The sequence below is a fragment of the Amblyomma americanum genome, chromosome 7 (assembly GCF_052857255.1).
Source record: "Amblyomma americanum isolate KBUSLIRL-KWMA chromosome 7, ASM5285725v1, whole genome shotgun sequence".
Taxonomy (NCBI): domain Eukaryota; kingdom Metazoa; phylum Arthropoda; class Arachnida; order Ixodida; family Ixodidae; genus Amblyomma; species Amblyomma americanum.
Genome location: NC_135503.1, coordinates 14527721 through 14539246, shown reverse-complemented (window position 1 = coordinate 14539246; position 11526 = coordinate 14527721). Strand labels below are relative to the sequence as shown.

Below are 11526 nucleotides of genomic sequence, written 5' to 3'. Positions count from 1 at the left end.
ACCACAAATGCTTTTCACCGCCTGTTTGCAGGAGGTCTTCAAAGGCCTGGATTGATAACAGCTGGGAATAAGAGTTAATGGAGAATACCTTAGTAATCTGCCATCCGCTGATGACATTGCCTTGCTAAGTCACTTAGGGGATGAATTGCAAATCATGATCATTAACTTAAACCGGCAAAGCAAAACAGTGGGTCTAAAAATTAATATTCAGAAACCAAAATAATGTGCAAAAGTCCAACAAGAGAACAGCAGTTCACAACTGGAAGCGAAGTGCTAGAAGTGGTAAAGGAATACGTCTACTTAAGGCAGGTAGTGACAGGTGATCCGGATCTTGAGAGGGAATTAGCTAGAAGGATAAGAATGGGTGGAGCACATGTGGACGGTTCTCTCAGATCATGAATGGCTGTTTATTAATATCCCTCAAGAGAAAAGTATATAACAGCTGTATCTTGCCGGTACTCATCTATGGGGCAGAAATGTGGAGGCTAAAGAAAAGGATTCAACTTAAATTGAGGACAATGCAGCGAGCTATGGAAAAGAAAATGATAGGTGTAACTAAGAGACAGGAAGAGAACAGAGTGGGTTATGGAACAAACGCAGATGAATGACATCCTGGTCCAAATCAAGAAGAAGAAATGGGCTTGGGCAGGGCATGTAATGAGAAGACAAGATAACCGATGGTCGTTAAGGGTAACGGACTGGATACCAAGGGAAGGCAAGCGTAGCAGGGCTGGGCACGATATTTTAAAAAAATTATATTCGATACCGATACGCGATACCTCCAAACACTGTATTTTCGATACCGATACGAGATACTGAACCAGAACTGATTTTCGATACATATACTCGATACTATATCGTTGATGCTTCGATAGACCACTGAAATCGCCAATGTTAATAATGCTGGTAATGTGATTTGTTAAGTTAAGAAATTTCTCGTGGTTTTTGGAATTTTTAGTGTCTTTGATATAGCGCACTGTATTTGAAAGGGTTTCAACGAATCCCGCCGCATGGATTTCTTTAAGCTCTGCGGCAGGCGAAGCATGTTTCTTTAAGGTTTAGCACTGGAATGAAGCCATGGTGACGTTCAAATTATCAATCCCTTCAGCAACTTAGCAAAACCTTTTTTTGAAGCTAATGTTCGTCATGCGAACCGGTCTCTAAGCACTTGACTATACATACGAAAAAACTTGAAACTGTTTCTTATGCGCTTCGTTTATTACTGTAGTATTTACCAGTTGCCTCTGGTGTTACCTTCTGCTAAATGATCCGTGTTCCGTGCGCTTGGCAAAGCAGAACAGTTATTTCCCAAGCACTATGTTTAACAGATGTTTGAAGATGAAGATTCTTTGTTAAAGGCTAGAAGAAAAACAACAAAATATAAAAGTGCGAAAAGTTTTTATTAGGCAAAGCATGTTTTGCTATCTTTGTTATTTAGATATTTTTTTTATCGGTAGCAAGTAACAGCATTTCCTCAAATCGCTGATCCGAAAGAGCCCCGCGATGCAGCCGTGCCTTAATTGAAGAAAACGAAAAGGGCCTTACAGGAGCACACGAGCGCGTTGCCATGTTGTATATTATGAACGTGTTTTTATCAACGGATTAGAGTGATGCATATTGACTCGAGGTATAGTTAACGTCGCCTCGAGGTATCCTCGACGTACCCGCCGCGGTGGCTGAGTGGTTAGGGCGCTCGACTACTGATCCGGAGTTCCCGGGTTCGAACCCGACCGCGGCGGCTGCGTTTTTATGGAGGAAAAACGCTAAGGCGCCCGTGTGCTGTGCGATGTCAGTGCACGTTAAAGATCCCCAGGTGGTCGAAATTATTCCGGAGCCCTCCACTATGGCACCTCTCTCTTCCTTTCTTTCTTCTTTCACTCCCTCCTTTACCCTTTCCTTACGGCGCGGTTCAGGTGTCCAACGATATATGAGACAGATACTGCGCCATTTCCTTTCCCCAAAAAACCAATTATTATTATTATCCTCGACGTATACGAAACTGAAGTTTCAATAGCGCCTCTTGAGAACTACGGCTGGTTGTTGCGTTGCTCCTCCGGCCAAGCGAAATGAATGCGTCACCTGATGCATTGTACGCTGCCAGCGCTGATGACCACCTTTACTCGCGTGTGGAAGAGCCTGTGGCTGTTATCGCGCTTACTAAGTGAACAACAAATGTTCTGCAAGCTCCTGAGAATGAAGGAAAGTCTACCATTTTTACTCGAAGCCACCGCAACCTGAAATAGGAGGGAAAGGGTGTTGTTTCTACCATAACTATGAGCCTGTCTCCTCGTCCCTTTGTCACCGAGTATGCAGAAGCACAGCATATAAGTTGCCTATCCACCAAGCAACGAACGTAGGAAGAAAAACGACTGACCGCGCAAACGGCATTGGCATCTGCCATCAGTCTTACAATGGAACATCTTGCGGTCACGAATCGATTGTTGCGCCGAATAACGGAAATCCAGACCTATGTTCTAGGCAGGGGATACAACTGTGTTCTTTAAAATGTATAAGCGACTGACAATACGGGGCAGTGATCTCTAGCCCAGTGCTCTTGTAATCTGAACACTGTGGCACAATTTTAAAGTGACGAAAAAGCGCACAGAATCTTTCAAGCAAACCCTGATTAAAAGCACGATGCCTTCATATACGAAAAACAAAACGAGGTCAGTGCATCTCCTTCTTTCTTTTTGTCCGCATGTAGTCAGCTCTCACGATGCGCTTCCTGCAAGTTATGATTTTTGTGAAAGTTAGCGTGATGCACGGCGTTTTTCTAGCGCATTTGATATGACAAATTCCCGTGTGCGAACGAATGACTTTTTTTAACATATCCGCATGCGCACGTACTATCGGCAGCAGAAATGAATGGTGTGGGAGTTCTCAGAAAAAAAAAAAAAAATCTATCGCTGCCTTGCGACCAAGTCGACTTATATTATTAGCAGGGATGGAGCATGCATGTTCTCATGCCTTCATAAACTCTTAAGTGATCGGCTTGTGTGACTGCAGCGAAATAATTGTTTTCCGCTCACCCTCTTCCCGAAACTTCTGCTGCCAATTGTACCTTCCGTGCAATTACGTTCTTGAACATCCGCTCTCACCAACAAAGTTTCGAGAACAGTCATGAGACGCGACAGGATGAAATACGTTTTGTTGGTGCTTGTCATCCAAAAACGCCCCTCATGTGCGAAACGGTGCAAATGAAACAGCCTGCACACATGCCGCGGCTGTCGATGCTCTTCGCCCTGTTCTGGAGGTCATTTCTCACGCTCCGGATAGTTGTTGCTACAGCTGACAACACATTGGTAGCCGGACGGCTTTAGGACTCGATTCGTGGCGATATCTAGATGCAGAACGCTTTTCAACTCTTTCGTTGGGCAAAAGACCACGCAGCACTCTTGTATACTGTGCGCCATGCCTTGGTGCCCCTGCTGCTGGCACATACCAGAAAGGAGGAGCGGCGCTGCGCGTGCCGAGTACGAGGCTTTTTTTCTCCTCGCCGCGAAAACGGTCTATATCTAGTCGGTCACTCGCTGAGGTAAAGTGTACTAGAAGACTAGTACACTTTAGCTGAGGGATTGAAGAATCGTGCAAGGTTGTCGAAAGTAAACTGAACCTTCAGCTACGGCGGCGGTCTCATGCACAGAGGGGGAGGTACCTTGGAGACGAAACTATATTCTTTTCGTAATTCGACAGATAATGTGGTGATTATTGTATGACTATTATTTATTGTATGCCTGCTCTTATGTTATTATTCATAAGCGGATTGTATAACCATGGGGAATGTGAGCGGAACATAAAGCTCGCACTTAAGAAAATATTCTTATTCTAGCTTATATTTAGCAGATACTTGTGACGAAATAGAACCCGAGCAGGAGAGGGCAATTAAAAAAAAAAATGAGAATAAGAAACTGTGACCCTGAGAAGAAGCACTCATATTGACAAAGCAGTCAAGGAAGAAAAGGAGAACGGAAACCATTTAAAGAAGATATATTCACTTGTAAGAAAATATACTTGCGTCAAAAGCATTATTTTTCACTGAACAGTAAGACAGGCTTTCTTGTAATGCTTACGCTTGTTGTCAGTAAAATAATTATTAATGTTTATTATTTTGATTATTTTCCCACTTTGGGAGCGAAACTCATTTCTGCCACAGCAAGAAAAAAAAAACGCAGAATTTTTTTTACATTTTAAGTAATCACAATATGGAGACGCCGGAATGCAGAAAAATTGTAAATTGTCTTGAAAAATCAGTACTTATTACAAAACTCCTCCTTGACCATTTTTCTGAGTTGTGCAATGAGTGTCGGTTTCGGTTTCGCGTCTTGGGCATCTTGGGATTGATTTGATACTCGGTGCGGCGAATTTCTCGCACCGTCTGCCAACAATGCGTTGTACCTGTCGTCGTGACTGAAAACAATGACCGATGCCGGTTTTTTTCGCGTAAGTCTTTCCACTTTCACCAACAGTTTCCCCTGATCACACGGTCAAGAAATGTTCTTAAAGGTAGTATCGTTAAAATTATTCTTAGATATAAAGTACCGCGAGTAGTGTTGCACAGCCATTTTAGTGTGTGCACGGAAGCCACTAGGCCTAACCACTGAGGCACTACGTTGCGTCGTCGACGTGCCAGCAAACTTATTTGCTGCCTTATCGCTGTCGTGGGCAATCATTGCCTAAGGTTTGGTGTGAGTGAACTCGCACTTATGATATATTACATCAGTATGATCAAGGCTTGGTTCGACCATTAAAGGCTCCAAAATACCAGAGCGTACCGAACGCTCTGAGTACCGCAATGAGCGGGATTCCTGCGAACCGACAACTAAACAGGAGGGGTTTGCTGGTCGTTATGAGAATTTCATCCGACGCGTATGTGGTGCCCAAGTAGGTCCGGCTTCGCAGTGCGCGCACCGTTGCTGCATAATATGCCTGTTGCTTTTGGTTTTGCAAACCTGTGGGTTCTTCAGCACGTAACTGCTTTGTTTACAGGGGACTAGCGCTGAGCAAGATAACCGCTTCACTGACAAACAGAAGAAGCTTTTGAAGCAGCTGAGATTTCACGATGTTCTCACCAAAAGGGTGGGTTGCTCGGCTCTTTCCCGCCAATTATCTTGACACGCGCACTAGAAGCCAAGTGGTTAACACGTCTTCAATCAATGCTGTTATGTAGGTTGACATGACCAAAGTGAACCTGGACACCATCAAGCCATGGATCACCAAAAAGATAACGGAATTCCTTGGGATGGAGGATGAAGTTGTCGTCGAATTTGTCTTTAACCAACTAGAGGCAGAGAAGGTGGGTGACAAGCTGATACAGAGCATGACTATTTGCGGGCACATTTCATTGGAGTTGAGCGGTAGTGTGTCTAGCTTAGTGTATACACGTTGTTATAAGTTCGACTTAATGTTCTGAAAAAATGCATCCTAGTGGAGTCCGATGTCAAATGCAGTGCTTATTGCTTATACTACATATGACCGTGAAACTCTCCTGTCGTCTTGTGATAGAGCAAGAATCTCACAGCTTTGCACGAGTCTCTAGTTTTTAATGAATGAGTTGCCAAGAAGCTAAAATGTAAGGAAAGGTTACGCCAGTAATGCACTAGAGTGTAGGTGTTTTGTGTGGAGGCCAGCCCAGGCAGCTGATGCTTGGAGCAGAGGCAAACTAATGGGGTCTGTTGAATCTTTCAGTCCAACACATTCACAGCTAAGGACCTCTTGCATCCAAACTAAGATTCCTTTGGACCCCAAGTGCCCATGTATGTACTTGTCTGGTGGGGGAGGAAAGAAAAAACGTTGCCCTTACGTAGCCTTTGTTCAGTCTTTTTAGGCTATGTCTGCTATTGGCCACGGGCGCCTCTTGTTTCCGGCCTTCACAGGTGGTGCTCGTCTGATGAGGTGGTAATGGTTCTCTTTCCCAGTGTTGCCTGACTGCATTCTGCACAGGCTCTGCTGTTTCATTCGTGTGTGCTCAGCTTTGACTGTGGCCAGCCAAATGATTTGCATTTTGTTTCTTTTAAGTTTGTTGGAGAGAGGAGGAGCTTTGCATTGTACAGTTTAAGGGGAAGGTACACACAGGCTTGCTTGCTGTGCATTTGTTTACAAAATTAACTTGTGTGCCTGGAACAATAACACGTTAATGATAGCTATCTGATGTATAATGAGGGCATGCTTGATTGCGTGCTTTGATATTGGGCTGAATGGAAGCAGTTTAGTTTCGTGCAAATAAAGTTGCTGGCATACTGCAAGTGTGAGAAAAGTCTGTTCTTCAATTACTTCCAGGCTGCTCTTCTGCCATTAGTGTTTCCAGTGTGTATAAAGCAAGTATGATTACTTATTGATTTATAGGCCGGAAGAACCGGAAGGGTTGGGAATTTATACTGATGTATTCCCCTATAGGGTGCATTAAAGTCCCATTGTGAAAGGTTTATTCTTTTCTTGAAATATTGCACACCATGGAGCTAGTCGGCAATACTGTGGCCCTGGTATGATTGGTTAAACTGCAGTCCTTGCGAAAGTACAACTCTCTTTAATGCCAACCTAGAAGCATTTCTCTACTCGGAAACAAAAATTACCCAAGCATAGCATACAGGTCCTTGTTTTGACCTCCTTGTAAACATAAATTCTGTGAGACTGCACCAGTTCTGCCATTCGGTGGATGAGTAGGGGCAGTGCTTTGAAGTAGCACATTGTTGTGTGTGTCCAGACTTCAAGTCTGAAGTGTAGTTGCCCGACTGCTGCTCTGGTAGTGCACTTTGAGTTACCGTCCGAAATTTTAGGGAGGGTGCTGTTTGTTCTTCCCAGCTCTTGGGAAAAGGTTGGTGACTGTCTTGGGACTGGCCTGTCTTCTATCCCCAGCACCCTGACCCGCGGATGATGCAGATCAACCTGACAGGCTTCCTGAATGGCAAGAATGCCCGGGACTTTATGGGCGACTTGTGGGGGCTGCTGCTTAGCGCCCAGGAGACTGTTGGGGGCATTCCCGCAGAGATCCTCGAGGAGAAGAAGGCAGAAATCAGGAGGCGACAGGTAGGCTTGCCCTCTTGCCAGCCTCCTAATGGGCTGTTAGAGCATTACAGGAAGTGCTGTTGATGCCAGGCTGTTGACGTTGAGCTTTTCTGATGCTACATGCATGCTAGAGTATAGCCAGCCAAATGTCTAGCTGTCATGCATGACTGCTGTCTTTTCTGTGCTCCTGTAGGTGTTTATAAGGGACTTTGTCAGAAGCACTTTAAGACAAAGCAGACTTGAGGAAAGCTGAAGATTAAGCATGGCCTTGGCGAGCCTGTGCTTAGATTTTATCTTTTCGCAAGTTAGCTCAGTCACAAGGTGCAGGAGCGCAGACAAGGCTGTCACGCATGATAGCTAAAGATTTGGCTGACTATACATGCCATATTTACTTGCATAATTTGCATACATTTTTTTCTTAGGGTTTCAAAAAGGGAGTGTGCAAATTACACAAAGATTTCGCACAATATATAAAGTGTGTTGCTGCCTGTGTGCGGACCGCCCAACTCTCACCCTTTGCTGGAGCGAAAAAAGTTGACTCAAAATACAGGATATATACCCCGCCCCTGCCCAGCCCATTTTATGTAGTTCCCCGCAGGAGGGCATGACAGCACATGCGAAGCTTTATGCAGTAAACCCGCAATGATAAAATCGCAAAGCCAGCAGTCGGAGGCAAATGCAGATAACTGGTGATAAGCCAGCACCTTGCATGCGGCCCAGCTGTCTAGTGGCAAACCAAACAGCAAACTGTTCAGCATTTTCGGATTCTGGCACGCACCGGCGGTTCGCAACTGTTCGTCCAGGAAAGCGACCGCCGGTGCGAGTGAGCTGGGTGAATGGCATGCAGTTCTTTTCCTCGCCACTCGGGGTTTTCGTAGCCGCACACGGCAGCATGGCTACACCAACCTTCTCAAGCCTGCCTTGCGTTCGTGCTGGCGGTCTGGCGCAGCAGAGAGTGTAGAATGTGAAAGTGAAAGTTATTTTTTAAAAACCCAGGTGATAAATTAGTGGCGTGCATATTATGCATATATACAGTAGTGAACCTATAGCTTTATTTTTGACATTGTGCTGTGCCTTGCGTGAATTTCCTTGTTTCAGGTGAATTGAGCACTGTTCATGATGTAACTGGGGTATTTCTTCATGTTAGCTAGTGAATGCAGTAAACAGTGCATTTCACGGAACGAGCTGCTCATGCAGTCTGATTTTATACTATATTCTTGGTTTCTGATCATTGTCTGCTGCCACGACTAGAATAAGGGATTGCATGGTTCTTTGAGTGCCTCTTGTATTCACTCCTTAGCAACATGTTAATTTCAGTCATTGTGCTGGTTTTTATACAGTTGTGTACATGCCTGTAGAAAATTGCCGGTGGGTGCAAATTAGCTTTCCGGCTCTTTGAGGAAAGGAAATTTTCTCGCATCTCAGTGGACATGGAACCGCACCATAAGGGAAGGGAGGAAGGTGGGAGTGAACGAATTTAAAAAGGGTTGGCCCAGTGGAGAGCTCCAGAATAATTTCGACCACCTGGAGATCTTTAATGTGCACTGGCAGCGCCTTTGCGGGTGCCTTTGCGTTTCGCCTCCTTGAAACGTGGCCGCTGCGGCAGTTGGTGTCACGTTTAAAGGTAAATTAGCTGGCTTTCATTAGGCTTGCATAGATCGACTTTTTCAATCAAAATAGTCAGCAGCGTCTGAAAGGGTCAAGAGGGCTACGTAGAAGTCAGATTTCTTCAGATTTCAGATGTGCCAATGCTGTACTGATATTACCATACAGTGACTGCCTGTTGAAAAAGGCTAGAATTGTTTTGGAAAGTGCAGCTTTAAAGTCGTGTCTAAATTTAGCCAAGTGCACTTCCTGGCCATCATGCATTTCCAAACATCACTCGTCCAGTTCATTCCTACGGCAGAGTGATGACATGGCACAAGAAGGTTGTTGTGTTCAGACTCTTACTTGGGAAAAGGGATTTTTGTGGATTTTGGATTTGTAATCCAAATTCCTAATTAGGATGCGACTCCAAATAATGAGGCTGAGAAAGTTCACATCATTCATAATTTCAACAGCTGCAGCTTTTATAAGTGATCCGTCATTCTGTGCTCACTCGGTTGACTCGGCATTGCTAATGATTTTCCCAGCGAAGTCAAGACATTGGATGGCTTCTAGTCATTACAGCGTGCCAAGCTTCTAGGTTGAGGAAATTAAAACCTAGATGGTGGGTTTATACATATTCCAAGTATCTCTCATTTGGCACTCTGGCAGGTTAAGCAGCTCTGCATTTGTCCAGTGGCCTGCTGTTGAGAAAAGTGAGCAGTCTTTTCACTGGTAACAAAATAGTATAAGCTTTTGGTTGCAGACGTTTAGTCATTTGTTTCCTGAATTCTTCATGAAGAGGCAGGTAGACCATATTTACTCGTCTTTAGCTTTGCCTAGTCATTGGTTGTTTAATCATAGTATGATAAGGGAGCAATTACCGTATTTACTCGCGTAATGATCGCACATTTTTTCTTTAAAAAATTGACGCAAATTTAGGGGTGCGTTCATTACATGGAGTAAATTTCCCACAAAAAATTTTTGAGCATCGAAAATGCAGACAAGTTGCAGGTCAGACTTCTTACAATAGCTGTCACAATCATAACCAAAAATAGAAGTTGAGTAAGGCTTACCTTTGTAATAAACACACACACTGCGCAGGCACACACATGAACTACACACATGAACACACACATGAACTACACACATGAACTACACATTGCCCTTTATTTTTTCTTATTCAAAACCTTATTCCGAGTCCGAATCCTCATGTCGTTGCTGCACGATTCGTTGTCGGAAACAGCAGTGTCATCGCTGGGGGCATCTTCGTGGTCCCAAAGAAAGTCGTCTTCCGTTCCATCCAGATCGTTGGATATGCCAGTTTTCTTAAAACTCTTGGCCACTACCTGGTCGGGGATACCGCTGCACGCTTCGACAATCCACGAGCAAAGCATCTCCAAGGACGGTCTTCTGATTTTGCCGCTCGGCTTCAAATCATGTTCGCCTGCTTTCAACGTGAGGAAACTTGCCTGTTCTGGGTCTGCGGAAAGCCTGGCGAGTTTTGTTCGTAGTCATCAGCTTCTCATGCTGCTTTTTCCAGTACCGTATTTGAATTTTGTCGACGCCAAAATGTCTGGTGGCAGCACGATTGGAATGCTCCAGCACATAATGAATAAACCTTGAGCTTGAACGTGGCCGTGAAACTTGCATACCGCCTCATGGTGAAATGGCATCGAAACACACACACGATCACACAGCACTCCGCAGACATTCAAAATGGCATACACAAGCTTTCATAGAGCATGGAGGAAGGAAAGAAACTTCATTTCCATGCGAGTTTTTATATTATTTTTGTCAAGAATCATGGGAACGTGTTTGCTGCGGGATGACTGCCAGTCAACCAATAGGCGGCTGCCGCTGTAGGAGTGCGGGACACCAAAACAAAAATGGCGGGTAACAGAGCAAGCCGAACGTAGCGCGGCAAGTTCAGGGTGCGATGATTACGTGGGGAGTAAAAAGAACAGAATTTTGAGGACAAAATTCAGGGGTGCGGTCATTACGCAAGTGCGATCATTGTGAGTAAATACGATACTGGCATCCACCCAAGTGCAGCCGTACGCCTACAAAGGAAAGCTGTACAGCTTCCACAGAAACTTCGTAGTTAAAGAAAAATTTGTACTGGTCCGGGGCTCGAACCCGGGGCCACCGCTTCACCGGAGTAGTCGCTCTACCAACCGAGCTAACCAGGATGTTTTTCATAGCATAGCATGTTGAAAGCCATTTTTGGGTAGTATCCAGAAAATAAGCTTTTTCTTTAGGATTAGTCAATGATTAGTTTTTGCAGAGCCATTGAGAACATCTACAAACATCCTTTTAAACAGCTCATTGTAAACTCTGTGAGCTGTGTTTAAAAATCCTGTGAGGTCAGTGCCACTCCCAGTTGTTGCTACGGTATGGCAACACAGCATCTCAGAGCTTCCTTATTTTTCTAGTTAGGGAAAATGTGTGCTGTGGTAGCTGCTCAGCTACAAAGCCCAAGGTCCTAAGATTGAATCCTGGTTGTGGCTGCTGCATTTCGAAAAAGGAAGCTGCAAGGCAGAGACGTCTGTGTGCTGCGCAATGTCGGTGTATGTTGAGCCTTTAAGCATCAACCCCGAGCTGTACTCGTCATGGGAGATTGCACTAATATCGTCTGTGACCAGTTGCACTTGTCCAGCTCGATGTTGCGCTGCTCCCACCGCCAAAGACTAGTTTTGGCAGGTTTTTCGGGCATTTGACGATTAAAGGGCTAAAGAACCCCAGCTGGTCAAAATTATCCAGAGTCTTCCACTATGGCGTGTCATAACCCATGCGCAGGTGCCTTATTTACCGTATTTTCACGATCGTAGGTCGACATTAATGTAAGTCGACCGCCCCAGATCGCATGCCAGGAAAAAGAAAAAGGCATGCCCGTCTGCAATTTGACAGGTATCGTACATTGTAGGACTGCTCAGATGT

The 11526-nt window shown here is 44.8% G+C and overlaps 1 protein-coding gene across 11 annotated transcripts in view; it reads left to right on the top strand.

Annotated features, from left to right (window-relative positions):
- The first annotated feature begins 4347 nt into the window (after positions 1 to 4347).
- The window catches only part of Srrm1 (Serine-arginine repetitive matrix 1), a 46947-nt gene continuing 39768 nt past the window's right edge, over positions 4348 to 11526 (top strand). For 5 of the 11 annotated variants that reach the window (XR_013307199.1, XM_077631257.1, XM_077631255.1 and 2 more), the window contains exons 1-4: positions 4348 to 4440; positions 4987 to 5076; positions 5168 to 5293; positions 6853 to 7023. Coding sequence is in view for 10 of the 11 variants with exons in the window: in XM_077631257.1 (XP_077487383.1) it covers positions 4417 to 4440; positions 4987 to 5076; positions 5168 to 5293; positions 6853 to 7023 (411 nt within the window). In the remaining variant the exon portion in view is untranslated. Of the gene's footprint in view, positions 4504 to 4986; positions 5077 to 5167; positions 5294 to 5685; positions 5754 to 5815; positions 5893 to 6852; positions 7024 to 11526 lie in introns of those variants that run through there. The other 6 variants (XM_077631259.1, XM_077631258.1, XM_077631262.1 and 3 more) reach the window with 3 other exon arrangements.